Below are 27526 nucleotides of genomic sequence, written 5' to 3'. Positions count from 1 at the left end.
ATCCTGTCCCTACAGTCCCTGATAGAGTCCCTCCCCACCTTTCCTGTAGCCCCTTTCAGTACTGGGAGGCTGCTATAAGATCTCCTTGGAGCCTTCTCCAGGCTGAACACCCCCAACTCTCTCAGCCTGTCCTCACAGGGGAGGTGCTCCAGCCAGAGGGACCATCCTCATGGCCTCTTCCAGACCTGCTTGAGTAGGTCGATGTCCTTCTGGCATTGGGGGCCCCAGAGCTGGACACAGCACTGCAGGGGGGTCCTCACCAGAGCAGAGTAGAGGGGGAGAATCCCCTCCCTCGACCTGCTGGCCACACTGCTCTTGGTGCAGCCCAGGATACCGTTGGCTTTCTGGGCTGTGAGGCACATTGCTGGATCATAGTTTTCCATCCATTGATACCCCCAAGTCCTTCTCCCTGGGGCTGCTCTCCATCCGTTCATCCCCCAGCCTGTATTTGTGTTTGGGATTGCCCCAACCCATGGGCAGGACCTTGCCCTTGGCCTTGTTGAACTCCATGAGGTTTGCACAGTCCCACCTCTCCAGCCTGTCCAGGTCCCTCTGGATGGCACATCCCTTCCCTCCAGCGTGTCGACCACACCACACAGCTCGGTGTCATTGCAAACTTGCTGAGGGTGCCTCAGTCCCACTGTCAGTGTCACTGACAAAGGTGTTAAGCAGCGCCGGTCCCAGCACTGACCCGAGGCACGCCACTCGTCACTGCTCTCCACTTGGACATCGAGCTGTTGACCACAATGCTTTGAGTGTGACCATCGAGGCAATTCCTTATCTCCCAACTGGTCAAATCAAAGCAACGTCTCAAATCCATGTCTCTCCAATTTAGAGACAAAGGTGTCATGTGGGAGCCAGGCTCAGCAGGATGAGAGCTCGGCTCCGGTAAGGATGCCCTATGGCCATGGTTATGGGGCTGTCTAATATGTCCCCAGGGCCACCGCCAGCATGGCTTATGGCCACAGAGTGGGGCCACATCCAGACCTGCCCCTCAGGCAGCATGAAGTTGCCTGGGGGGAATTTCTCAGCCCCAGGGGATGCCGCAGTAGAGCCTGACACCAGGATGCAGGACCATGGGTGGAACATCCTTTCATCTGCTGCCCTGGCCCAACTCAGCATCTCTGGTGGGTGGGCAGCGACCCCAGTTGTCACACACACACACCCCCCCACCCCCACCCCCAAGACCCTGTTCTCACCCCACAGAACCAGCGAGAGCCTGGTAATGGCAATTAATTAACTTTACTGAGCTCAGTGGCCACCGTGGCTGGGCACTACTCTCACCAGGGCAGGCTCTGCCCTCGCCAGTCCCAGAAGGTGCCATTGCTGGTGGCTGAGAGCCGGGCCAGCAGCCGCAGGACGCCCCGAACACTCTCCTCCACTGTCACTGGGCCCTGTGGCACGGGGAAAGAAAAAAAGAGCCCAAACGCCACTCCTGTCACCCCCAGCCCCAGCCCTGGGCATGGCGGGATGCCACCTCCAGCCAGGCAGGTTGGGAGAGGCTGGAGATGCTCTAGCAGCCAAGGAATGCAGCTTTGCACAAACTGATAATCCGTAATGTGAGTGCTATAAGGATGGAAGTTAATTTTATGGTTCCTAATAAGTGACTCATTTATTGCCTCCGCAAGCCAGCATGGGAGTAAGCCCTGCCCGGATACACTGCAAGAGGCTGCTCGTCTCCAACCTTGCCTGCCTCCCCTTGGCACGGTCAGAGGAGAAGCCAAATTTGGGGTGATTGTGGCCCCCGGGGTGCATGAGGTGCTGGGAGGCAGCAACCTGGGTGCAGCCCCGGCGCTGTTGCTGAGCGTAGGGCCAGGGTGCCCTCTGCTGACATGCGATTGGGATGGGAAATGAAATAAAAAATAGGGAGGAAACTGGATTGTTTTGGGGGAGAGCCTGGAATTGGCCCTTTGCTGTGGTGGCAAAGGTCCCCTGGGACTGAGGAGCTGCCCTCAGCAAGGGATGTCCGCAGGAAAGGAATGTCCCCGGGAAGGGATGCCTACAAGAAGGGATGTCCCTGGGAAGGGATGCCCACAGGAAGGGTGCCCCAGAAAGGGATCCTCGTGAGAGTTTGCCAAGACAAGGTGGTTGTGCACTTCACTCACCATCCCCCGTCCGAAGGGAGGTGTCACACAGCCGGGGTCCACCGACACGCAGAGGATCCCGCTTCCCCCATACTCCAGGGCCAGGCACTTGGTAAGCATGTTCAGAGCAGCCTGGGGGGGACAACACCCCCCCCCCCACCATCATGGGCTGGCAGTGCCATGGCTGGTGGCGGAGGATCCCACAGGAGGTGACCCCCAAACTCCTCCCCGGTCTCCCGGCAGTAGTACCTTGCTGCAGCGGTAGCAGACGTCCTGCCTCTCCTCCCAAGCCTCTGCTGCCTCGATGGAGCCCAGGATGCTGGAGATGTTGACAATGGCTGCTCTGCTGCAGCTCATCCCACGCTGCCCTTCAGCCTCGGCCGCCTCCTTCAGCAGGGGCAGGAATGCCTATGGGGGACAGGTGCTCAGGTACCACCATCCTCTTCCTCCTCGCTCCCAACATTTGGGGCAGGGGGTGCCTGTGGCCTCACCTGGCTTGTCTGCAGGGGCCCGATGGTGTTGGTGGTGTAGACAAGGGTCATGTTCTCTGCCGTCTCGGTGGTCAGCGTGCTGCGGCGCGTGGTGCTGGCGTTGTTGATCAGGAGGTTGAGGCCAGCACTTCCCACTTCCTCCCTCACCTTCCCAACTGCCTCCTTGATGCTGTTGGGGTCTGTCACATCTGCAAGGGGACAGGAGGGCTTGGGGACTGGCTGGGGAACATGTCCTGGGCAAGCTGTTGTAGGACATGTTAGGAGGCAGTTCCCAGCCACCAAGCATCCTCCTGGTCCCAGCAGTGACCTGCTTGGGCTGAGCCAAACCGAGGGACCCGCCTTCTCGGGTGGCATTTCCCAGAGCCACCCACAGGTGCCATTAAATCCCAAAAGACTTAATTCCCTTCCCACCCCAACACCTACCTAGGGGCAGGACCATGACGTTGGGGCAGCCCAAAGCCACTTCGTTGATAGCCTACATGAAGAAAGCGGGGAGGGGTGGTGTCAGGTGTGTGGGAGGGGGGGCACTGGGAGCCTGGCCCTGCGCCATGCTCAAGTGGGAGCTGGGCGGCCCCATGTGCCATGGTCAGCAGGTTTCAACAAGCCCCAGTGGGAGAGATTTGGGGTGAGTCGCTGCTTCCCTGCACCCAGCTGAGCCCAGTGCCTTCAAAGCCCTCTGCAGTGATGCCCCCGGTGTGGGGGCTGCCAGCAAACCACCCTCCTGGCACCCCTCACCATGCGCTTATCTATACCAAGAGGAGAAAAAAATTTAAATATATGTATATATTTTTCCATGCCCATCACGGTGTGGGACACTAACGCTCAGCTCTCCCCTAAAGCCAGGTGGGGATGGTGGCATCCCCAGATGCTGCATTTCCCAGCCCATCCCAGAGCTGACCCCCACTGTGTCCCCCCCACCCCCAGCACCCTCCCTACCTTCCCCTGGGGGTCCAGGCAAGCGGCAAAGAGGTGCAGGGGGGGGCTGGGCTGCTCCAACAAGCCCTTCAGCAGCCCCAGGCCGAGCCCCCCGTCGCAGCCGGTCAGCAGGACGCTGCCCACACCGAACCCCTCCATCCCCACCGCTCGCAGCAGCCGGTTGTGCCACCCCAGCAAGGTTTGGCAATCGGCCTCGGTAATTCGGGAGGTGGCAGCGCAGGTGCTGCTGGGATGGGTGGAGGTGGTGGGGGGCACCACCTGCACTCCCTCACCTGGAGGTGACGGGGCAGGGGGATGGTCTTCTGCATCCCATCACCTTGGCCACGGGGACGTCTCACCCCCTCTGTATCCCACAAAACCTGCTCCCCCAGCCATGGGCACCCCAAAGGGGTGATGGGACCTTCCCACCTGTCACCCATTATGGGGGTAACCCGGGGTACCAGCACATCCATACAATTGCAGGCAAGGCTATTAATTACAGTACAACCTTTATTAATACTGGAATCTTCACAGTGCATTCGTTACTTGTAGCAGTGACTATGGAAACTGGGGGGGAGGGGTGTGTGGGAAAGAGGGGAATTGCCACCAAAAAAAAAAAAAAAAAAAAAAATTAAAAGAAAAGAAGGAATGAAAGAAAGAGAAAGAAACCTGGCAGAGAGATGGGGAGGGGGGGAAGCGGCGGCAGAGGCGGGAGCAAGGGGAAATAAATTAAAAAAAAAAAAAAAAAGGACCAAGTTAACAACAGCACCAGAAAAGTTACTTCAGTCAAAAGACAGGTCGTTTTTTTTCTTTTCCAAGGAATTTTTGTTTTCTGTACAAAATAAGAGACCCCCTCCCCCCCCCTCCCCCAAACCCAAACATTTGTCACTTGGCATCAGCGGTTCTGGGCAGGAGAAAGGGTGGGTGGGGGGAACTAAATCGTTATTCCTAAGGGAAAGGGAAAAGGGGGCTGCGATGCGACAGACAGCGGGGCAGTGGGGGGGGGGGGGGGCTATGTACAGCGGGGGGGGACCAGGGGGGTTGTGCTTTCCTCCAGCCGTCGGCAGAAATCAGCTGCTTCACTTTGGGGGGGTCTGGGTGAAATCCCCTGGCCCCCAGCCCACACCCCTAGCAGGACCCTGCAGGGTCTGTAGGTACCAAGGGAGGGGGAGGGAGTTGGGGGGGGGGGGGGGCGTGGGGGGTGCCCAGAGATTTCTGGAGAGGGCAAAGGTTTGGCATCTTCAGCCACTGTGTCCCATGTCCCTGTAAGTTGGAGGGGCTGTAGTGCCTGTGCTCCCACATGCCTCTCATACATGCCGCCCGCCCCCCCCACGCCCCCCCCCAGCTCTCTCCCTGCTGCTTCTGACCCCCGAAATGGGTCTGAGCTGTGCTGGCCCCAAGCAGGCAGCTGGGCAGGATGGGGACAGGGCCCCCTGCTCCTGGTGCTGCTCCTGCCGTAGCCCCCATTGTCCCTGTCCCCTCTGCAGGGGCTGGGGCCACCTGCCTGCACCCAGGGAGGGAGATGGGGAAGGAGAAGGGAAAAGAGAGAGGAAAAAAGGAAGAGAAAGGAGAAGACAGGAAAAGGGGGAAAAAGGAAAGAGAAAAAAGGAAAGGAGAACAAGGGAAGAGGGAAGGAAGAGGGAAGGAAGAGGGAAGGAAGAGGGAAGGAAGAGGGAAGGAAGAGGGAAGGAAGAGGGAAGGAAGAGGGAAGGAAGAGGGAAGGAAGAGGGAAGGAAGAGGGAAGGAAGAGGGAAGGAAGAGGGAAGGAAGAGGGAAGGAAGAGGGAAGGAAGAGGGAAGGAAGAGGAAAGGAAGAGGAAAGGAAGAGGAAAGGAAGAGGAAAGGAAGAGGAAAGGAAGAGGAAAGGAAGAGGAAAGGAAGAGGAAAGGAAGAGGAAAGGAAGAGGAAAGGAAGAGGAAAGGAAGAGAAAAGGAAGAGAAAAGGAAGAGAAAAGGAAGAGATGAATAAGAAAAGAATGAGAAGAAAAAGAGTTAAGAATGAGAGAAATAAGAAAAAAGAAGAATATGAGAAGAATAAGAGAAAAGGAGAATAAGAGAATAAGAGAAACAGAGAAAAGGAGAAAAGGAGAAAAAAAATAAAAGAGAGAAAATGAGAAGAAGAGGAGAAAAAGAGCCAAAGAGAGAACAAGTGAAGGAAGGACATAAGGGAAAGGAAAGGGCTGGGAGGGGTGGGAAGGAAGAGACAGAGGAGCAGAAAGCAGGGGCTGGCAAGGGAGGGGCAGGGGCAGCAGGTGCCGGCGGGTGGGGGGCTCCCAGGGAGGCACAGTGGGTGCCCCCAGGGGGTCCGTCAGCCATGGTGGGTGCGTCCCCGCTGGCCAGGGCGTCATCACGATATCCGCGGGGCCGACCTGTCGTTGGTGACGGTCCTGCGCAGGCGCACCCCGCGCCGGATGGCCACCAGCATATCTTCGGCCGGGGGGTCCATGGAGGCCGCCGGGGGGGGCGCGGGGGTCTCCTCGCCAGGGCCGGACCCTGCGAGGGTGGTGGGGAAGGGGAACTGGCCTTCCCCCAGGGCGTGGGCACCAGCCACCAGCTCGCCGATCTTCTCCACCAAGCTGTGCCGGTTGGCGGCCAACTGTTGGTCCTCCTCTTCCTCGGCAGAGAGGTGCTGGCCAGCCCCGGGGTAGACAGAGATCTCCATGGCGCCGCCACCCCAGGCGGTGTTGGGAAGGCTCAGCCGCTTGGGCGAAGCTTTGGCAAAATCCAGGGGGTTCGGCGAGGTGTCATCGGCGTAGAAGACGCACTCTTCGCTGCCCACTCGCGTGGGGCCGGCGTAGCCGGGGGAGTCGGGCACCGTGGGGGTCTTCACAGGGACGATGGGGGGTCGGATGGGGATGGGGCCGGCGTTGGAGAGGGTGCGGCGGACTGAGGGCTTGGTGGAGGGCGTGCGGCGGATGGTGGCCACTCCCGGGGTGGTGCCAGCTGGTAGGTTGGTGCCGGTGGGCAGCCCGGCGGTGGAAGCAGGGCGCTTGGTCTGGATCATCCGCCGGTAGTTCTGGGCGATGTTGCTGTTGCGCGGGATGGTGGAGGACTTGTCGAAGTCGCTCTGTGGGTCACACTCCACATCGCCGTTCACTGAGTAGCAGTCATAGTCAGAGCCTGGGGAGGTGGCAGCATGGTCAGCACGGCTGGGTGGGCGGCCCAGCTGGCACTGCCAAGCCCAATCGCCACCTTCACGATGCAACTGCATCCAGCCCCAACCAACACCACTGCAGCGTGACCACAACTGCCTCAACCATCACCACAACACAATCCCAACTGGCCCCAACCACTGCTGGCACAACATGCTCACCATCAAGCCCAACCACCCAACCATCACCGTCACAAGGCAACCACAAGCAAACCCAACCATCACCATCAGAAGGCAACCACAATCACCCCAACATTGAAATCACAACCAAAACCAACTCACCATTGCAACGTGACCACAATCAGCCCCAGCCGTGACCATTACAACTAGCCTCAACCATCACTGCCACATGGTTGTAGTCAAACCCAACCATCACCACCACAACCACCACCATCACAATCCCAGCCAAGCACCACCACCACGTGCTCACAACTGGCTCAGCCAATACGATTGCAGCAAAACACGACTGTCCCCGTGGTTACTTGATCTCCAGCTACCACCTCCGCTGTCACCACCCACCATCTGCCACCATCTCAGCCTGTACCCAACCGCTGTGCACAAACACATCACTGCAAACCATCCCCAACCACACTCCACATGGTGCTACCTATTATTGCAAAGCCTGGCACAACCGTAGCCATCAAGACCCAACTAACACCCAACTAACCTGGAAGCCTCACGGTTACCATGTGGCACAACACTTGTGCTGCCCACTGAACCCCCAACACACACAACTGATAAATCTTCCCCGACCAGCCCCCATGTGACATGACCACAGCCCGATGCTACCAACACCCAGCACACACAGATGTGCCCCAGGACCACCAAAGCCTCTGCTGTCCGCCTCCCCTCTCTGGGTGCTGTTTTGGGTGGCTCCAGGTGGCCCTCGCTGCCACGGGGTGGTACCTTGGGAAGGGATGGTGTCCTCGGAGCAGGAGGGGGTGGTGGTCTGCGTGCTGTAGCCGCTGGAGTACTGCAGCGAGTCCCGGCTGCTCTTCTGGTGCTCCAGGCTCAGCCCCCGGGTCAAGACCATGGCCAGGTCGCTGGCAGCGGGGGACACCTCCTCTCCGTGCTGCGGGGGCAAGAGGACACCATCAGCACCCTGGTTCCTCTCTTGGGAGTCCCCCAAAAGCCCCCCACCTCTGTGCTCGCTCTGCCAGAGCTGGTACCTTGGCGGCAATTGTGGCTGGTGACATTCGGGGCCTGGGAGCATCCTCGCCACCGATGCCCGGGTACCCGCTTGCGGGCGAGCCCATCTCGGCTTCCCGCAGGTGCTCCACGCGGTCCTTGCGCCGCTGCAGGGTGGGGACCACTGGCTGGTCGTAGGGGCTGGCCTTGGACCAGTCCTGCAATGGGCAAGGCACAGGGTGACGCTGGGGACAGCGGGACCAGGACTGGGGTAGGGCAGGAGGGGGCAGGCACCAACATCCACCCCCAAGCCACGGATACACCCCGTGTGGGGGGTGGGATGGGGGAGATCTGGGGGCTGAACCTCCCCGAGGTGTGGGGGGACCCATGTGGGAGACACAACACTTGCGGGAGGGGGGACAGTGCTGGGGAATGGAGGAGAGGAAGAAGAGGGTGCTCCTGCTGAAAGCTTCACCTTTCCGCCACCTGCCCGTGCCCCAGCGGCAGAGCAAGAACTAACCGAGGTGGGGGAGCTGCACTCGCTAACGGACTGGCAGGTTTCGGAGGCCTCCGAGGACGCCGAGCTGGAGGACTTCTGCCGTGCCGGGAGGCCGTGCCACGAGCCAGAGGGGAGAGAAGAGGCGGTTAAGCAAGCACAGCCACAACCCCGGCGCACAGCAGCATCCGCAGCTTCCCCGGCCAGCCCCCAGCCCACAACAGCAGACACAGAGAGGCAAGAAGGATCTGACTCGGCATGGGAGCGGGATCCCCAGGCATGCCCATGGCGCCCCTGAGCAGGGCAGGCATCCCCAATATTCCTAATATTTATCTCCCATGATGCCAACACAGATGGAAACACATCTTGGGGTGGGTTCCATCACCTCTGCACCGGACCCTTGTGTTGTACTGAGCAGCACCCACACATTCTACAGAAGGGCAAACTGAGGTATGGGGGTGGGCAGCGCTGAATGCCCCATCCCCGTACCTGGCTGGTGATGTCCGAGGGCATGGGGGAAGGCGGTTTGGAGTAAGCGGCGTCCTGGGAGATGAAGCCGGAGTCGTGGGAGGAGACGCTGGAGAGGCGGGTGGTGGTGGCGGGGGGCTGTGCCAGGCTGCGGTAGCGATAGGTGGAACTGGGTGAGCAGGTCTGAGCCCCGCCGGGCCACGCCATGCCACCCTTGGCACTGCTAACGCTGCTGGGGGGCGCCGGGGGGGACGGGGACACGCCAGCGGGGAGGACAAAGGAAGGAAAAGAGAGTTTAAGACGGAGGTTTGGAGGTGGCGGGGTCCGCAGGCAGCAAGCCCAGCACCCTGCACCACAGTCCCGCCTGGGGAAACTGAGGCACATGGTCCCCACGGGGTGACCCTTTCCCTTCTGGGGTCCCTCAGTGGCAGGGGAACATGGCAAAGGTGACATGTTTGCCCCCAGACCTCCCCTGCACAGCTCACATCACCAAAACCCGGAGGACGGGGCACGTGCCAGGCACCTTTCCTACCCCATCAGTCCACCAGCCCCGACCCCGCCCTCATCCCAGTGCTCCAAGGCCAGTTTCTCCACATTACTGGGGACCAGTTGGCCATATGGACACGTGGAGGAGCACCTCGTGAGCATCCCCAGAGGTCCTTAAGCATCATTAGCTCCTGGGGTTAACGAAGGGGCTGGATTTCCCGTCAGTGGTTGGGCGTGGAGCCCACGCCACCATACCTGCACATGCTGGACTTCCGGGAGCTGGAGCTGCTGGGCGAGGATGGGGGGGTCTGATAGGACCAGCTGTAGTCAGAGCCCTTCAGGTCCTTGATCACCTGCAGGAAGGATGGGGTTTAAGCCCCCCAAAGATGCTTCCCCCTCTTCCCCTGCCCTCCCTAGTCCCTCCCCGCTGACCTGCTCGCTGGCCGGGGGCAGCTTGTGGGGCTCGGCGGTGAGCACCACCAGGTCCTCGATGATGCCCTGCAGGTGGGTGATCTCCCCCAGCATGGTGAGCTCCCCGTTCTGTGGCCAGATAAGGGGGAGCATCAGCACCCACCGGGCAGCAGCGACCCCCCCGCAGCCCCTCCTGGCCCCTGGAGCTCACCACCACAGGCTGCAGGAAGGTGATGAAGGTGCAGAAGCGACCCCGCTCCTCAATGAGGGCTTTGCGGACAGCCTGCTTCTCCGTCTCCTCCAGCAGCAGGTACATGTCATTGACGTCCTGCAGCGCATTGTCCAGCTGGGGCTGCAGGTCCCCCTTCCCTGTGAGAGGGGTACCATCAACCCTGGGCTCCCCCAACACCCCCCCCCCCCCTCAATCTGCTGGGGGTCCCGTGGCCAAGCCAAGGCCACCCCCAGGCTCCGGCTGGGAGACTTCACCCCATCCTCATGCCCCAGTGGGTGCCATGGGTCCCCCCGTGCCCATATCCCAGGGGGGTCTGGGAACATCCTCACCCCAGAGGAGGCCCAGGGGAGGGCTTCTCCACCACCCCATCCCCAACCCTGGTGCCTGGAACCAGGGGACTCGCCAGGGGGCCATCGCGGCGGGGCTGGCGTCACCCCAGGATGCCAGGTGCAAGCTAAGCTAAGCTAAAAGCAGGGCAGGGGGTACAGGGAATGGATGGATGGACAGACAGACAGACGGACAGAGGCAGCCCCGGCCCCAGGGAGACCAAGGGGGAGCAGATGAGGAAGCAGAGAGAGGGGCCGGGGGGTGGGGGTGGGGGGCGGGCCAGCAGTTCACTTACCAAGTAGCTCTACAGGAAGGATGTGGAGGGAGGGAAGAGAGAAGGAGACAGAGAAAACGTGTGAAAAGAGGCCGAGGGCCGGGGTGCGCCCCCGCCTCCCCGCCACTCCCCTTTCTCCGAGGGGGCAGCGGGACCCCCCTGGTGCCCACCAACCCCGGGAGGCAGTCGGGGTGCCCCATCTGGGATGCCCGCCCCGACCAGGGGTGCTGCGGAGGGTCTGGTGGGGGTAACCCCCCCCAGGAGACTCCCCCCACACCTTTGCGAGCCTTTTTCTGAAGCTTGAGGGTGTCGGAGGATTTTTTCTTGATCTCGTGGCGGGCTCGCTTGTACTCTGGGGGCACAGAAGTGGTGTCAGAGAGGATCCCCCTCACCAACTGGCACAGCCCCCCAGCACGGATTCAGCCCAGCCTGGCTGTACCTTTCGCGTGGTCCTTGTCGAGCTGGTTGGCAGTTTTCTTCCAGTCCTCAATCCTGTCCTGCAAGGGGTTTATCAGGCTCTCCATGAGGGCACTGGAGCAGGGAGAGAGGCAGAGAGCGTGGGAGAGCACCGGAGTTGAGGGAGGGAAGCCAGGACCCCCCACCCCAGGCCCAGCTGACATCCAGCATCTCCTTCTTCAGAGAAGGAGGGCTGAGCCCTGCCAACTCGTGTCACTGACGCCCGGGCACACTTACTTGGTGAACTGCCGGAGCTTGGCCTCGATGCTGCGGTGCCGCATGCACATGCGGGTCAGCGCAGAGCCGATGTCCCTTGTGGCACCTGAGGGGGGAACAGAATGCTGTTGGCGAGGGGTAAGGGACACCCCAACACCAATCTCAGCCCAGTTGGTATACTGGCACCAGGCTGGCTCATGGTGTGGATGACCAGCACTGGGGTGTGCTGGGTTTCAGGGACACTTTGGGTTGGAGTGGCTCGCTTTTTCCTCCAGTAAACCCACTAAATAAGTAAATCAACATTCACTAACAAATAAAGCACTAAATATCCCTTCCCGAAGCTTTGAAATGAAAACCTGCTCCCTGTTTGTCTTAAATCCAGTGCTGGGGGGGGCAGGGAAGGGAGGGGGTCAGGTAACGCACAGCCGGACAGGCATGGACCGAGAAACTGGCTGGTCGGGAGCAAGCAGCTTCAGGACTGGCTTCCCTCCCTGGCTCAGTGCCAGGCAGCCGGCTGCGTCCCTCACCTCCAGGAATGATCCTGAGCATATAAAAAGGAAGTCAGAGCTCCCTGCAGGGGTACTGGCCAGCAAGGGAAGGCAGGAGTGTCCCTTTATGATGAAACTGCTGTTAACTCTGAAGCCTAAGGATGGCCACATGGTGGCAGTGCTGCCGGCAAATCCCAGGAAAAGCAGCAATACAAAATCCTTGGGTGCAGGCTAGGGAGTGATATTCTGTCTTTCTCTCCCCAAAAAAGCCCCCAGAAACATCTCCTGCCCTTTTCAGGAGTTTTGGGCACCCCCCAGTCCCACAGTGCTGCAGAAATGGGAGAGCCCCTAGGCCAAGGGCCTTCTCCTCCTGTGTCAGGGTATTCTCCTAATCTTGCTCCTAATCCTGGCTCCTGCTGTTTCTAAGCCGATTCCCCGTGTGCTCACGTGCCTCGTGCAAGGCCGCCAGCTGGCCCCCACCCAGTGCCCTGCCTCAGTTTCCCCCCATGCTGACACTCTGCACCCCCCCCCCCCCCCCCAAAAGCAGGGATGTCCCCAAGATGCCACTGCCTGGTGCAGGGTGGCCCATGATGCCAACCCCTGTGTGCTGGTCCCCAGCATCCCCCCCATATCACCTCTTCTGCTTTCAGTGCTTTGGCTGGAGGGGAGCTGGGGGGAGCCCTAATCCCCCCCCGGTGCAGTGGGCCAGTGGGTTTGGAGGCAAAGCTGATACTGGCTCAAGCTGCTGCCTCCTCCTCCTCATGCAGCTCCAGATGGCCTGGATGCCGCCAGTCTGCAAACCAGCCTGGGACCATCTGCTTGGCAGAAGCCAAGTGGTGGGAAGTGGCTCCTTGCCACCAGTGGGCACCCAGAGCAGGTCCAGGGGTCCGGCCCCTCACCTCAAAGCAGCATGGGAGGGCCCCCACCTGCAGCCCCAGCTCTCTACCTCGCCTCTGTGGCAGGTTGGGGTTTGTCCCCGCAGCAGTTAAGTGTGTGCTCCTGCTCCTGCATCTTCTCCCTCCATCGAATCGCCCTTCCCCAGAGCCCCCCGGAGCAGCCAGGGCCCCCCCAGCACCTCCGGGGTGGCTGCAGGGGACAAGGGGCACGGGGAGGGTGGCTCAGCCCCGTACCTGGGTGCATCCCAGGGGACAGAGATGGAGGCAGGGGACCACATCACAGGGCTGAGTCGCCCCGAATCTCCCCACAAGCCAACTATCCCCACCAGAAGATGCCGGCTGAGCACCCAGGGGTGGTGAGGAGCAGCACCCATGGGGGGCCCCCCTGCACCCCTCTGCTTCCTGGGGGATGCTCCACCTCGGGGTGGGGACAGGTTGGACATGGCTCCATGGATGGTGGAGTTGCTGTCTGAGGCCCCCCCCAGCTGCGTGGGCAGGGGTCACCCCACAGGGGACACTCAGCACCCGCCCCCCTGCCTGGCCAAGCCTGGGGACACACACCCCTGGGTAGGGAGGGCCCTACCTCGGGTGTTGGTGGCCATGTCGGCCACTTTCTGGAAGGCATCCAGGAAGGCAACTGCAGCCAGCACCGTGGTCCTGTGGCGGAGAGAGTGACGGGGGAGCTCAGCGGGCGCTGGGCACCCCAGGATGTGCCCACAGGGGTCGGCGGAGTGTCCCCCACCTGGCCCCCCCCAGCCACTCACCTGAGCTGGGAGTGCAGCTTGGTGGCCTTCGAGTTGAAATCCTCCCAGATGGGGTAGGAGCTCTGCAAGGAGGGAAGGGGACAGTGAGAGCTGGAGCCCCTTGTCCCCCCTGTCCCCCCACCCCAAGCAGGGCAAATCGCCCCTGAATCCTTACAACAGCTGGGTGGCCGTGCCTGGCTAGGTGTGGCTTCTCTGATGGCTAATAAAGGCTGAGCAGAGCCATTTTTCCCTTTTCCAGTCTGGCCACACAATCTCACAGACCATGGGGAACTCGGGATTTTGGCTGATGTCTTCCTCAAAGGGGTCAAGGCAGCTTATGGGTTTGGAAATTTGAGGGGAAGAAAGGAGCTGGTGCAGAGACAAGCAGAGCCCTCCAGCACCCACGGCCTTCCCCAAAGTAGCCCCTCATGGAGGGCTCCAGCCCTGTGGTGGGTAGCCCAGTCCTCAAGCTCCCCCAGGCCTGTGAGGACCAAGGGGGCAGGAGACAAGGTCTGGGGTCCCCCCAGCCCTGAATGAGGCAGTTGTGTGCAGACAGAGACACGTCACAGGTGCTGGGGAGGCCACCTCAGCGCCATCCCAGTGAGGCCACCCTGGTGCCATCCTGGCCAGGCCATTCTGATGCCATCCCATCAAGACCAGTCCCAGTGCCCTTGTGGTGAGGTCATCCTAGGGGTGTCCTGGTGCCATCATCCCAGCGAGGCCATCCCAGCACTGTCCCAGTGCCACTGTCCCAATGAGGCCATCTCAGTGCTGTCCTGGTGAGCCCAGCCCCAACAAGACCAGTCCCAACAGTGTCTTGAAGATGCCAGTCCCAGTAAGACCATCCTGGTGTCATCCCAGCGAGGTCAGTCCCAGTAATGCCAGCTCCAGTGCCATCCCTGCAAGGCCAGTTCTGGTACCATCCCAGCTAATGGCTAATCCTGGTGCCACCATAGAGCGAGGCCAGTCAGGTTGTCCTGGTGAGGTTAATCCTGGTGCCAGCTTGGTGAGGCTGTCCCAGTGAGGCCATCTTGGTGCCTTCCCAGCAAGGCTGGTCCCAGTGCCACCATACCAGCAAAGTCATCCCAGCGAGGCCAGTCCTGATGCCACCATCCTGGTAAGGCCATGCTAGTGCTGCCACCCGGGCGAGGCCAGTCCCAGTGCTGTCGTCCTGGTGAGGCCATCCTGGTGCTACCATCTGATGGCAGTGTCGGAGGCTTCCAAACTCCCTTAGGGTGGCCACCAGGTCAGGACATGGGCACAGGCGCTGGCTTTGCAGGACACAGGTCACTGCACATCCCCATAAGCCCAGCTTGGTGGCACCTCTGGGGACAAAGTTTGCACTGAGTGGGCACAGGCCCAGCCCAGCAGTGTTTTTTGGGACCATGAAAGCCCCAATTTCCTCACGAGTCAGCAAAGAAGGGGGTTGAGGATGCCACTTCATGTGCCACTTGTGGCAGCACCTTGGCTCAGGGCCATGAGTCCTCAGGGGACTGCCATTGTTGGGGGGCTCAGGGCCACCGTCCCAGGGCCACCTTCCCCATGCCACCTCGGGCAGAGTGAGCGGAGACTGCCCCCAAACAAAGGGGCAGGTCGTGATGCCCCCAGCACCCTGCGGTGCCAGGCAGAAGGAGGATGGGGACGAGGACAATGGGGACAAGGACATGCCAAGGTCACCCAGGGATGCCGAGCACGCTGGAAGAGAGGCAACAGGAATGAAGGTGGCTCAGGGGACACTCAGGGACTGCCAGCAGGCTTTGCTGCCCAAGCTCTCCCCAGTGCAGGCCGAGGGGTGCCGAAAAGCCTCCCGCCATCCCAACAAGGTCCCTTTGTGCCCGTGCTCAGCGCAGGGGGCCTGCCTGCGGGACCCTAAGCACATCGCTGCTGTTGAACACCAACAGCTCTATGGGCAGGGGATTTATTTTTCCTCCTCCCCCAGTGCCAGGACACCCACGTGGCCGGGAGATGGGGACAGGGATGGGGACAATGCACCCTTAGGGGCGAGTGGTGCTGGGCCGGGGCCGTGCAGGGTGTGAGCTGAGTGTGTTGGGGCTTTTTTCTTCTTTTTTTCTTATTTTTTTCTCCTCTTTCCCACCTTCAAGTGGCAAGAAAATGAATCCAGCCCGGTTTCCTCGGGCACGGTGGTGCGTGAAGCCACGGTGAGGGGCTCCCAGCCCACCCACGTGCCGATGGGGCTGGGCACGCCGCTGCGTGGCCACGCTGGCACCAGCCGGGGAGGGGATGGCTCCGGGGGGCTCATCCCCTCCGCAGCCTCACAGGGGGAACGGGGAAACTGAGGCATGGGCTGCTCCCACCTCCACCCTGGCAGCATGGGGCTCAGCAGGGCTGCCAGGAGGGGACGGCCAGGGTGAAGTGTCTGGGGGGGGAGGCTGATCATCCCGCCACCCTCCCCCACGGGCCCAGCCCTCACCACCCTGGGGCCAGTCCCTGGAGAGAATGGGATTTTTTCCCTTGTGGGCTTTTCACCCAGCTCTAAGCTGGAGTCCGGCCCCGCAGAGCCACTACCACCCCTCGAAGGGGTTAATCTCCTTCTTAGCAAGGCTTTTTTTTTTTTTTTTTTATCCCCCCTCCCCTGCTTTGGCAATGACAGCATTGTCTGGACAGGGCTGCAGCGAGAGGAAGAGGAGGAGGAGGAAGAGGGCTTTTGCCTCCCAAAAACGACTGGGGCTAAATCCCAACGCTGGAGCTGGCAGTGGGAATTTTGGCCCCCCGAGACGAAGAAATCCAGCTGGTCCCCTCCTCCCTTCTCAGCCCCCAGGCAAAAATGCCCCCCAGCCTTTTTTTTTTTTTTCTAAAGGAATATAAACAAAAAAAGGCGGCCCCATCCTGCTCCCAGGGAGGGTGGAGGCGATGTCCCCTCCCCAGGTTGGGAAATGGGATCGAGGAACCAGGGGAACCTTTTTGTTCCATTGGTGCAAACCCAAGCGGGTCCAGCAGAAATCCCAGCTGGGGAGCGGAGGGTGGCGGGGGCAAGGCGATGCCCGAAATGGCCAGTGATGCCCGATGTGGGGCCAGCAGCAGCCGACGTGGGGCAGCAATGCCTGGTCTGTGCTACCTGACACGGGGCTCCGAGACCCGGGGACGGATACGGGGCTGATATGGGGCTCCGACACCCGACGACGCATATGGGGCTGACAGGGGGCTCCCACACCCGACACGGGGCTCCGATGCCCACGGACGGACGCGGGGCCGCGATCCCCAGCATGGGGTCTGATGCCCGACGCTGGGCCCCGATGCCCAGTACGGGGTTGATGCGGGGCTCTGGCACCCGGTGCCAGGCTCCGAGAGCTGATGTGGGGCCCCGACGCCCCACACGGAGCCCTGATACCCGGGAACGGCTACGGGGCTGCTGTGGGGCGACGATCCCCAGCATGGGGTCCGATGCCCAACACGGGGCCCCCACGCACAGCACGGGGCTGGTGTGGGGCTCCGGCACCCCAGTGCCGGGCTCCGACAGCCGACGTGGGGCCCCGACACCCGGCTGATGTGGGGCTGCGATACCCGACACGGGGCCGCGATACCCGGCTCGGGGCTGGACAGCACAGCCCCGGTACCCGCCGCGGGGCACGATGCCGGCCGCTCGGTGCCCGCACGGGGGCTGCCCCGGGGTGTGTGTGTGAGGTGGGGGTGTGCGGGGGGGAGCGCTGTCACGACAGCAGAGCGGGGCGGCTGTCCCTACCTTCATGTCGTTGATGATGGCTTGGAAGAGGCCGCCGAGGGCTCCGCACTCCTTCTCCGCCGTCTCCATCGCGGCGCTGCGGCAGCCCGGGGCGGGCGGCGCCGCCGGGGGAGGCCGCGGCGGCGGGCCAGGCTCAGCGGCGGCGGGGGGCGGGCGGCGCCCGGGCGGCGGCGGCGGCGGCGGGGCGGCGGAGCGGCGGGGGGGCCGGTCGGGGCGCGGCGCGGCGCATCGCCCCCTTCCCCGGGGGCTGAGCGGACCCGCCGCCCCCCTAGGCCGCCCCCCTGGCGGCGGCGGAGCGGGGAGCGGGGCGCGGAGCGGAGCGGGGCGCGGAGCGGGGCGCGGAGAGCGGCGCCCCGGGGCGGCGGCGGGGGCGGAGCGGGGCGGGATCTGCGCGGCACATGCGCCGCCCGCCGCGGGGCCGGGGGGGGCGGAGGGGGAGCGGGGGGGCGGGGCGGGGGGATGCCGAGGGTGCGGGGGGGGATGGGATGCTCGGGGGAAGCCCGGGGGATGCTCGGGGGCAGCAGCGGGCACACGGAGGATGCGCTGGGATGCGCTGGCCCGGTGGGGCTCGGGGACGCGCCGGGAGCTGCGGGGGGGGTGGGGGGTGCGTGTCGGGGAGCCGCTCCGGGAGCCCCGCGGGATGCTTGGCCTGGGGTGCAGCACCACGGGTTGGGGCAGCACCGGGGATTGCTCACAGGGCAGTGGAGGAACCCCAAGGAGTGCTCTTGGGGTGCTGAGTGGGGAACGGGAGAGCCCAGGGATGCTGGGCCTGGGGTGACCCCCGGGACCGCTGCCGGATGCTCGGGGGCAGCCCCAGAGCCCTGGAGGTGCCGGGCTATGCTGCCTCCGGGCAAGGGCTCTGTTCAGCCTCTCTCTGAGGGCTGTTTGACCCCCGCTGCCTCCCTCACCCGGGGAAGGCCCTCGCTGAGGTGTGCTGCGGGCAGCCGCCTCAGTGCAGGTCAAAGTTTAACACCCTCCGGGGTGATTATTTGGCAGCTCTGAAACGTCTTGGGGCACTTGATTGCAGGCCAGCCGTGGGAAACGCACGGCCGACCAGCAGACGAGCCCTTCCCTGCAGCCCCCCGGGATCTGGGGGTGCCAGGCTGAGCCCTGTCACACCTCGCCACACCTCACACTTAAAGGATGCTCAGCTGGAGCAAGGGGCTCAGACTGAGCTGCCTATTCCCCCTCCTGCCAGAGAAGCGGCCCTGATCCCCTGCCGGCGATGCCCCGGCGGCACTGCACCGCTCTGGCCAGCGCTGGTCAAGAGCCACCCATAAGGAAACGATTATGGCTCGGCTCTCCAGCAGCTGGCTGGAATTTCTCCCCATAAACTCCGTCCCTTGGCGTGGAAAGAGGCCGCTCAGTGGCGGTGAGCCCGGCAGGAGCGATGGGCAGAGTCCCGGGGCCAGTGACCTGGCAGTGGTTGGGGACAGGCAACAGGGACACGCCCAGTACCCTGAGCCGTTGGCGGGCTTGGGAAGCCACCGCTTGTCCATCCTGAAGGGTTGGCTGTTAAAATTAACCCGCCGTGACCGGGTTTGGAAAGCCCTTTCCCGGGAATGACAGGAATGTCTTTATCCCGGCCAAAGCAGCGCCGGTGCAGGGCTGCTTGGGGAACCCGCTGCCAGAGCCCAGCTCCACTGTAAACAGGCCAGGAGCCATAAAAACTCCACAAATTCCTCCAACCCCCTTTTCCTCGGGATCAGGTGAGGGCCTGAAACACGCTGGGGATGCAACGGCAGCCCCTGAACTGCAGCAGCCCAGCACGTGCCGGCGGTGACAGTCCCTCTGCACCGTGGGACAGGGTGAAGGCAGTGCCGGCGGCTGCCTGGGGCCAGGAAAATGCCTGTCACCACGCTGTGGTTTCGTGACCATGGCCTGGAAGAATTTCGGCAGTGTTTTTTTTTCCTGCTGGGAATAGGAACAGGCGGAGAAGCCCTGCTCGCCTGTGAGCCAACGTGGCAGGGCTGAGCCAGCCCAGGGCTTTGGGGTCGAGCAAGATGCTCCCTGCCACCCCCTGCCCATGCCAGGTTTTTGGCTCCCCTTGGGGCCAGATCCACGAGGATGGGGAGCCCAGCTACCAGGAACGGGCTGCTCTGCATTGTTTGTTTATTTTATCATGGGGAGCTTAATGTAGAAACAAAGAATCAAGTCCAGGGCTGGGTGTGATGGGGGTCTCTGCCACCCCCCGTGCTCCCCGGTGCCGGCTGGGAGTTAAGGCTGTGCTGCTGTCCGTGCCAAGAGCTGGGGGCTCAGGGAGGGTGCGTGGACGCGGGGAGGGGGCCACGCACAGGAGTGTGAGTCCCCAGGTGAGATGCTGCCGGCAGCTTCCAGCAGGGCCTCGGAGCCAGAGGGTGGAAGTTGGGGTGGCGAGAGGTGGCCGATGGCCTCGCGTGCTTGTTTTCCAGGGCGGGAGGCCAGGGGTTGCTCTCTTCTTCCCTTCCCCTCTGGTCTTGCTGGCAGGAGGCTGGTAGCTCAGCTGACAGTCACGGGGAAGGCATTAGCAAAGCAAAGGGGAGTTTCCTCACCCTATTGCAAGAGAAGAAAAGGTGCCTTCCCCTTGCCCTCTCCTCCTGCAGCCCTTCCCCATGTCCCCACATCACCCATGGAAGAAGCTGGGTACAGCCTGGGGGTCCCCCACCATCCACACCCACAGCGGAGAGGCAAACCAGCCCCACGTCAAGCGCTCGCCCGTCTCCCTCTGCCATTAAACCCACCAGATCCTCCAGCGGCCAGCAACTGGTGTCCCCGTCCCCTGGTCCCTGCCCCAGCAACCGTGCACACCCACGGCTGCCGCGGGGATGCTCAGAGGACCACCCGCCGGTCCAGCTGCTCTGCCCGCCCGGCTCGCTGGTGCCGTGCTTCCAGGTGCTTGTTTTGGACCTTCTCAAAGTGTTGCAGCAGCTCCGTGTAGTCGATGTTGGAGGCTGATGCCCTCTTGAAGCCAGTGCTTGGTTTGGTGCTGTCCCTGCAAGGAGGGAGCAGAGAGTAAGGGCAGGAAGGGGCAGGAGATGCCCAAATCCCAGACATCCATCACAGGCAGCACCAAGGGCCTGTCCTGAAGAAGCTGAGCGCAGTACATTCTGGTGATGCTGATGTGCCATGAAACACCCCTAAAGACCTGTTTCTGTTCTCCAAAGTCATGAGAAGGAGCTCAAAAAGTTCTGGGATGAGAGAGAGGGGACAAGGGACATCTGCCTCAGCACCCTGGCCCAACAGAGGAGGTTCAACCCCTCCAACACGGATGCTTCCCCCCATCACAACCCATTCTGGCCAAAAGCAGTGAGACTGGCCAGAAAGGATGCCAGTGCCATGTGCCTCAGTTTCCCTGCCTGGTTTTACAAGCAAGCAAAAAATATCCATGTGCACAGAGAAGGGCTGGTGGCAGTGGGGACAGCCTTGGGGTATGAGCACCCATGGCTGGAGCTCTGGGGACCCCACAAATGGGGCTGAAGGAAGCCATCTGGGGGCTCTGGGGGCTCCAGCCATGGGTGCTCATCCCCCAGCGTTGACCGTACCCCCAAAGCAGTGGGGGGACCAGCCATGGGATGCCCGTTGGGGGACACAGGGGAGCCCACGGGAGGATGGTAGGCAGGTCTCAAAGCCCCGGCATCCCCCTGGGGAGGGGGCAGCTGGGGCTGGCCTGTTATGAAAGCCAGCTTCGGTGTTTGAAGGAATGTAGGTCAGAGTTAATCAGATGCTCAGGCCGTCTGACAGCTCTGGTTGCTCGAAAACCCCCCGCTGCTGGGGCTAGGGGGAGAAAAAAGGCGGGGAGAAGCACATGCAACCCCCCCTCTGCCCCCCCAATTAAAATCAGTGCCGGGTTGTGGGTACGAGCTCAGTGCCAGAGGCCACGAGGGATAAAAGCCAGCCATAAAAGCCAGCCGAGGGCAGCAGTTAAAAGCCAAGGAGTGGCGGCTGTAGGGGGTTAATTGAGAAACCTGCCCATCTTGGGAGCTCTTCTTTTTGTTCCCAGGGCTTTGCAAAGGCAGACCCAGCTTTATCATCGACTCCCCCTGCTCATTAGCCCAGGGCTGGAGAGCAAATCCCACCGCCCGTGTCTAACAAGCCAGGCGGGCAGCACCCCTGGGCAGGGAGCACAAGGATTTCAGCTGGTCCCCAGGGAGAGGCCGCCCTTGCACATCGCTGCTCATGGCTCCCCCAAGGCCAGGGGTGGGGACGGAGCAGCCAGCCCCAGGCGTGCACGGGTTATGCGGTCCTTTTGGGTGCTGTGAAGGCTGTCTGGGCTGGGGGGGGGACACACACGTTTTGGGAGCACCCCCCAGCTGCGGGAGTCTCTCTCCATAAACCTCCTTCCCAGCTCTGCTTGTTTCCATAGCGACCCCACAAGTGAAATTTTCCATCCCGGATGCCAAATGCCTGTGGATGAGGCACAGCCCTCCCAGGGTTACCAAATATAGACACAACCCCCCCCAGCCAACGCTGCCGGACACGGGGCAAGGAGCAGCTGCGGCCACAAAGGAGCTGGGGGGCGAAAGCCAGAGCCCAGGGCTGAGCCTGGGATGGCAGGGATGCTCGGCCCGTGCTGGGGGACCACCGGTCTGGCCCTGAGGCCGACACTGGGGTCTGACCCCACAGCACTTACGCAGTCTGCATGAGCTCGGGGTTGGGCACACACTGCAGGCGGTGGGAGAGGAGCTGGAAAGCGCTGCTCTGGGGCAGCAGCATCAGCAGGCCATAGAGAGCCTTGATCAAGTAGGGGTTGTTCTTCACATCCAGCAGCTGCAGGCGGAGATCTGGAAGAGGAAAGGAAGAGGATGGGGAAGTGGGTAAAATGCATTTCACCTCCACTCCCCAGAGCAGGTTCCTCCCACCTCTCTGATGCTCCTGGGGAGGCTATAAGCCTCTGCCAGCGGACCGGAGGGGCACCCACATGGCACCAGCAGCCTCTCTCCTTCCATTAACTCATCCACTTTCGTGTCTCACACAGGTTAGAAGCCCCTCTCCTCGCCACAGCCCCCACCTACCAGCTAGGGAAGGGGGCAGTGGCTCCCCACTCTCCCATCCCTGCAGTTGCTCAGCCCCGAGCCCATCCATGCTGTCTGTCTGAGCACACATGTGCGTCATGAGTGCTCCTCAGCTTCTGCACAATTAGCAGAAATATCCCCCCCGGAGCATCACACATCAGGAGGGCTGGGTGACACCCTCCTGGGGACCCTCTGGAGCAGAAGGGATCCTCTCCTCTCAGCCCTGATGGTTACTTGTGTTGGGCCTCGGTGTTGCTCAGCAGAGGGGAAACCACCCTCCTGCTCCATCCCTCGTGGTGCTCATGGGTGGAAGAGTCTTCTGGAGCCCTATGGTCAACCAAGGTCCCACCTAGGGCAGCCCAGGGGATAGGGCAAGAGGTTCTTGCTGGAATGTCACCTCCTGCTTGCCACTAGCACCTCTGATGCCTCCCTGTGAAGGGACCCATGCCAGGGATGCTTCTCTATGGGGGACATGTCTGTCCCCTAACCCGAGACTTGGAGATAAAGGTGAGTGGGCTGGGGAACCCTCCAGGAATAGTTTGGGGCCAGGGAAAGCCACCACAGACATGTGGGTGCCTCACATGGTGGGAAAGTCATCTTTGGGATGAGGCACAGAGCACCACAGGACAGAGTATGACTGAGGGTCACCCGACATCTTCACAGTCCAGCTGCTCTAACCCTCTTCCCCCAAACAGCCCTGGACCTATATAGGTCCCCTCAAAGCTCCTACCAGGACACTTCGCTGTGGCCTCAGTGCCCAGCTCCACCTCCAGGGAGGAGCCCAGCAGCAGCTGAATGCCATGGCCAGTGTGAGCAACAGCCCCCCAGCCATGGGTCACCCTGCCACATCCTCCCCTCCCCATCCTGGCTCCCGTCCATATCCCTGAGCCCCTGGCCAGGCCCTGACTGTTACCCAACAGGGGGGGACCCACACTGCTGGGGACAAGGGAGCCAGATCTGAAGCTCGGCAGGGAGAGAAGCAGCTCTGTTTTTTTAATTCTCTCTGTTTTTTATTCTCCTTCTCCAGAAAAAAAAAAATCATCTTTTTTCTTGCTAAGGGCCCCAGCAGCACCCATGATGCCACCCCATATCTCCAAGAGTGGCACACATGGCTCCCTGCAGCTGACACCTTACCCGTAGTCCCCCAGAGATGCTCAGTGTGGTCCAGGCCCCCCCATCCTTCCCCCATCCCTTTGTTTGGTGCCAGCTCCACTCGCTCCCTTAACCTATATCTGGAGGGCAAACTGACTCCCCCAGAACTGCCAGTGTGCCCGGCCCCGGCAGGCAGCTCCAGCGCTGGGCAAACCTCCCGGCAAGAAGTCTCATAACTTCTGCTCTATTTATTTGTGCGGCGGCTGCTGCTTGTGGTGGAGGAGCAGGGAGGGGGAGCACCACGCGCCGCCCATTCCCCACGCAGGGTTTCCTCCTTACATGTGAATATGGGGCACTCGATGAGCTGCACGAGCTTGTCCACCTCGGTGAGGAAATCCACGGTGACCTCCAGATCCCCGCTGGATGCGGCTGTTAAGGACATTACCTTGGAAAAGAGTGGCCCGGCAGCAGCAGATGGCTCGCCTGGGCAATGCCCGGCGTGGGCCGCGGCTCTGCCAAACCCTCCCTGTGTCCACAGCTCCCACGGGAAGTGAGCAGGCAGGGCTGAAAGGTCTGCAGGGCAGCCAAGGGATGATGGAAGGAAACAGGATGAGCAGGCAGGGACGGGGGAAAAGGCAGGCTGCCCAAAAAGCCAGCAGCCTTCCCTGCCGGAGAGCAGGCGGGAAGATGGTGCAAGGGAACATGGTTGCTTTTACCCACCTGGTCCGAGGCGATGCTGAGTGCTCCCATCCCTGAGAAGAAACACTGGTGTGTGCCAGGAAGGGAAAGCGTGCACGTTACTAAGCTTTGTTGTATGGAAAGCTACTCAGGGAGGCCTGGGGTTTGCCGGCACATGAAAATAATCATTCTGCTCCAGGCAGATGGTGAGCTCACCAGGAACCGCACTGCGCCGGGTGCTGCCTGCTCCTCATCAAGCCAGGAGGCCAAAGTTTTCATCTTCCTGGGAGGAAGAGGATGCTGAAGAGCCTCCCCTCGCAGGCAGGGGAAGGTCAGGGCTCAGCCAGCACATGCTTTCCTCTTTTTACACCACAAAAAGTAAGGACAACACCAGGGGAAGGTTGCTGGCGTGCGCCCAGCACAGGCTGCCCTGCCCTCTCATTGCAGGAATGCCGCCCCAGTAATGACGGGCTGCAGGCAGGAGGCTCGGCTGGCCCACACAGTGACCTTGGTGGCCACAGAGGGACCAGGGGCCAGCCCAGCCACCAGCCTCACAGAAAACCCCCAAAGGATACAATTTCTGGATGAGGTCGTAGGCATGCTTGTAGTTCTGGGTGAGGAAGCAGAGGGACACGGTTGTCACGGGGTTGTGACACCAGGACCGGTACAGGCAGCAGAAGAGGTTTCGGCTTTCCTGGGGAAAGAGGGAGCCACTGGGGTCAGTGCACCAGCAGGAGCAAGGACATGGCACGGAGAGCCCCAGGTCCCCGACACCAACTCATGGGACTGGCAAGTGTCACCAAGACACAAAGGGATGTTACTGGACTCAGCAAGTCCACCTGGCAGTGGCATGAGCCCTTGGGGGATGGAGACCAGGCAGGTTTTGGGGTGGCAGCGTGACAGGGTGGCCCTTGGGGCTGCTGTGTCCACCACAGGATGAGGGGCTGGAGAACGGTGGCTGTCCCACCCAAGGGGACACCACTGCATTGCTGGCCTTCAGCATGAGGAGAAGTCTTCCTCCCTCTCCTTGCCTTGCTCAGATGTCACCGGTGCTGGTGGCAGCTGCTTGGCAAACCCTGTGGGCACGTTCCTGGCAGGGACAGCTGAGGGACTGGGGGGTTCTCCTCCCGCTGTCACCTGTCCCCTAGCCTGTGTTGTGGCGGAGGGAGGTGGCAGCTGCTTGAGGGCTTGGGGAGCCCGCTCCCACCCCAGCAGAGAAAAGAAAGAGTTGGGCACATCCTTTAAGCCCCTCTCAACTCCTGAAGAGTGGAGGAATGAAGGGGCCACCCTGGATGCCCGAGCTCCAGCCCTTGCCATGCAAGACAAGGACCCAGGTGGCTGCCAGGTCCCCGCTACCCCCATTATGTCCCTCCCAGCAGCTGAGCCTGCTCCCATGGCCCATACCGGGGTCTTCAGGTCCTTCAGCTGGTTCCTCAGCTGGAAGAGCTCAGAAGATGTTAGCAGGATGGTGTTCAGAGTGTGGACCATGGTAGAGGCGAACTTGAGGTCCTCTTCCCGAAGTAGTATATCTGCCATAGAGTGGAAGATGTTTTCTGCGTTCAGAAGTAGACAAAGCTGCCTGTGTATCACAGAGGAGAGAAACCGGGGTGGAAGGATGGTTAATGAGCACACTGAGACCCTGACCTGAGCCCGTGCATCACCCCCTTCCTCCAGAGAGGACCACGGATGGGAGGTCCAGCTGCACCAGAGGTTGGGCGAGTAGGGTGGCCCCAGAAGGGAGATGCGGGGTAATACCAGGCTCTGCATTTGGAGGGTGCAGCTATTTACACCAGGGCAAGGCCAAAAAAAGTAGCTGGGCTAATAAGATACAACTCCAGTTGTGCTGCCCTGGGACCTCATCGGCACCCACCACTGTGGCTTGTTGCTGCCTTGAGCCTCCCAGTGACCACTCTTGGAAGGTTTCAGCAGCGCTTTCCTCCCTGACAACGCAGGGAGCGTGCAGCACTGTGGTTACAGATGGGATGGGATGGCCCAGTCAGACCAGCATCCCTCTGACACCAGGGAACTGGTAGGGAGCGAGCACGACCACTGGGACAAAGCAACCCCTCCTGGTGCTGTGCAACCCAGGAGCCCTGGAGCCAGAGGCTGCCTTTCCCTATACATCCCCCCTTTCTTCCAGTAACCTGCCCCGTTGCTCTTTGAACTCCTTCACGCTCCAACTCCCAGGAAATCCGGTGCCAAGGGGCTCACAGCTCCAGCGGTGAAGCTGCGAGGTGCCTCTGCTCACCGGACGCCTGGCCGGCAGCACTCTCCTCAAAGTGCGGCAGAGCCAGCACCGCAGCCCACGCCGATCTGCCTGGCTGAGCCCGGCAGGTCACGGCAGGAATGTTCTGCTTAACAAACCTTGGGGCATTCTCAAGGTTTTAAAACATTTTAGACCAGGAATGAAAAACCAGATCTTTTTTTTTTTCTTCCATGTTTGTTTAGATTTGGGGATTTCCTGTTTTTCTCCAGGCTCCTGCCTTCTTGTGCAGTTTGTCTGAGGACACCTGAAACACTGCTCAGTGCCGGTTCAGCTCTCTGGTGCCCGCATCAGGGAGACCCAGGGGAGCCCACCCAGCTCCCCAGCATCTCCTGAAACTGGGATGCTCCCCGGGTCCCCACACCTTCGCCACGGGCTGACAGGGAGCCTCGGCACCGGGGGGAGATGCTGTCATCCCCAGACCTCCTCCGCTTGCCCCCAACTCCTAACAAACACTCTTTCCCCACCAGATAACGTCAGCTGGCAACCAAATCCCCTGCTGGAGGCACCTCAGAAGGGTTCAGGAGGCAAAACAAGAACGCTCTTCAGCGGCTGGGAGGGAGGCATTCCCTAGGTGCTTGGTTTGGCGAGGAGGTGGGAGGCACACCTGAACTCCCCCTGAGGTCACGTTTTCACCTCCTGGGGTGAGGAAAAGGAAGGAGGCAAGTTTCCAGACCCCATCCCCACAGGGAAGGACTGGCGGAAGACTATATGGCCATAGGAAGACACTAAAGACCATACCCTGGTGTTTTAGGGACACAGAAGGTGGATGGGGAATGAAGAAATAGAATTTCTCTCCCAACACGTGGAGGAAGAAACCCCCCATCTTCCTCCCAGTTCTGCCAAACAACCCGTGCTCTCCTTGCCCAGCCCTGGGAACTCTCCATCAGCAGCTCCTGCATCCCGCGTGGCTGCTGCCGGACAATGAGATGCTCTGTGCAGGCTTTTACGTAACCCAACCCAGCAATCGCCCTGGACCCCCTTAAAATGGAACGGGCCGTGATAAATAAGCTCATTTATCCCAATTATTCTTATGTAACCGGCTGCATTCATGGGGATGAAAACGCTTCCCCAATTTCTTGCCGCTTGGACGCGGGCTGGCTGGAGGAGGGAGAGCGATGGGAAAGTGAAGCATCGAGGGAGGGAAGGGGAAGGCAGAGGCTTTTAGTCCAGCCTGATGGAGCCAAAAGCAAATCAATAGCTCAGCATTGCAGGCAGGATCCGGTCATCGCCAGCTGCAGCAAAGCAAGCCCAGCCTGGGCAGGTCCAAGCCCAGCCCAGGAGGGAGCTGGCTCCATCCTACCCTTCTCCAATAAGAGGGCATAACTGGATGCCCCAACCTTGGCGAGCTTCCTCCGGCAGCCGTGCCAGGCACCCAGACCATGAAGCAGGATGATTTACTGTGCCCAAAGAGGGGACGGGTCCTCCAGGGACAAACACCGGGACAATTTTACCCCCAATTGCAAAGTGTGGCCGGTATAGCCAGGGACTGGCTCTTCTGCTTGCAGCCGGCACGGAGCCGGTGTTTTACACCTTCCAGGC

At 61.3% G+C, this 27526-nt stretch overlaps 3 protein-coding genes across 6 annotated transcripts in view; all 3 read right to left on the bottom strand.

Annotated features, from left to right (window-relative positions):
* Window positions 1-1280: 1280 nt before the first annotated feature.
* LOC141963929 (C-signal-like) lies at window positions 1281-3649 on the bottom strand. Its single transcript, XM_074913663.1, has 6 exons — window positions 3512-3649; window positions 2999-3050; window positions 2576-2763; window positions 2334-2492; window positions 2106-2216; window positions 1281-1394 (listed from the first exon to the last, which is right to left on the bottom strand). Exons 1-6 carry the CDS (start codon window positions 3647-3649, stop codon window positions 1281-1283), a joined length of 762 nt encoding a protein of 253 aa, XP_074769764.1.
* Window positions 3650-3986: 337 nt separating this feature from the next.
* On the bottom strand, window positions 3987-17101 carry MTSS2 (MTSS I-BAR domain containing 2). Of its 3 annotated transcripts, XM_074912990.1 has the most exons (16): window positions 16961-17101; window positions 13282-13343; window positions 13101-13174; window positions 11155-11239; window positions 10901-10992; window positions 10739-10813; window positions 10483-10491; window positions 9840-9997; window positions 9650-9757; window positions 9473-9570; window positions 9096-9104; window positions 8753-8963; window positions 8288-8362; window positions 7809-7985; window positions 7546-7711; window positions 3987-6608 (listed from the first exon to the last, which is right to left on the bottom strand). In XM_074912990.1, exons 1-16 carry the CDS (start codon window positions 17027-17029, stop codon window positions 5836-5838), a joined length of 2241 nt encoding a protein of 746 aa, XP_074769091.1. In that variant the 5' UTR covers window positions 17030-17101; the 3' UTR covers window positions 3987-5835. The 3 variants fall into 3 exon arrangements, with proteins under 3 accessions (XP_074769091.1, XP_074769090.1, XP_074769092.1); XM_074912989.1 differs by lacking the exons at window positions 9096-9104; window positions 10483-10491; XM_074912991.1 differs by lacking the exons at window positions 9096-9104; window positions 10483-10491 and having other exon boundaries at window positions 8753-8879.
* A 1940-nt stretch (window positions 17102-19041) lies between these two features.
* Window positions 19042-27526, bottom strand: part of VAC14 (VAC14 component of PIKFYVE complex) — a 66209-nt gene continuing 57724 nt past the window's right edge. The window contains exons 15-20 of one of the 2 annotated variants that reach the window (XR_012634184.1): window positions 25126-25300; window positions 24297-24415; window positions 23383-23462; window positions 21570-21720; window positions 19681-19931; window positions 19042-19442 (exon numbers count right to left, since the gene is read on the bottom strand). Coding sequence is in view for 1 of the 2 variants with exons in the window: in XM_074913061.1 (XP_074769162.1) it covers window positions 19769-19931; window positions 21570-21720; window positions 23383-23462; window positions 24297-24415; window positions 25126-25300 (688 nt within the window). In the remaining variant the exon portion in view is untranslated. Of the gene's footprint in view, window positions 19932-21569; window positions 21721-23382; window positions 23463-24296; window positions 24416-25125; window positions 25301-27526 lie in introns of both variants that reach the window. The other variant, XM_074913061.1, reaches the window with a different exon arrangement.

Source organism: Athene noctua, chromosome 9 (assembly GCF_965140245.1).
Source record: "Athene noctua chromosome 9, bAthNoc1.hap1.1, whole genome shotgun sequence".
Taxonomy (NCBI): domain Eukaryota; kingdom Metazoa; phylum Chordata; class Aves; order Strigiformes; family Strigidae; genus Athene; species Athene noctua.
The sequence above is the reverse complement of the archived record's forward strand: the minus strand, read 5'-3'. Positions and strand labels throughout refer to the sequence as shown.

Excerpts from the sequence above, each read along its gene's own strand:
- LOC141963929 (XM_074913663.1), bottom strand. The coding sequence starts at position 3,649 with ATGGAGGGGTTCGGTGTGGGCAGCGTCCTGCTGACCGGCTGCGACGGG. Across the intron at positions 2,764-2,998 it reads CGTCATGGTCCTGCCCCTAG|ATGTGACAGACCCCAACAGC; the intron begins GTAGGTGTTGGG and ends GTCCCCTTGCAG. Across the intron at positions 2,493-2,575 it reads GGCCCCTGCAGACAAGCCAG|GCATTCCTGCCCCTGCTGAA; the intron begins GTGAGGCCACAG and ends TGTCCCCCATAG.
- MTSS2 (XM_074912990.1), bottom strand. The coding sequence starts at position 17,029 with ATGGAGACGGCGGAGAAGGAGTGCGGAGCCCTCGGCGGCCTCTTCCAA. Across the intron at positions 11,240-13,100 it reads CATGGCCACCAACACCCGAG|GTGCCACAAGGGACATCGGC; the intron begins GTAGGGCCCTCC and ends TTCCCCCCTCAG. Across the intron at positions 10,993-11,154 it reads AAGCTCCGGCAGTTCACCAA|TGCCCTCATGGAGAGCCTGA; the intron begins GTAAGTGTGCCC and ends TCCCTGCTCCAG.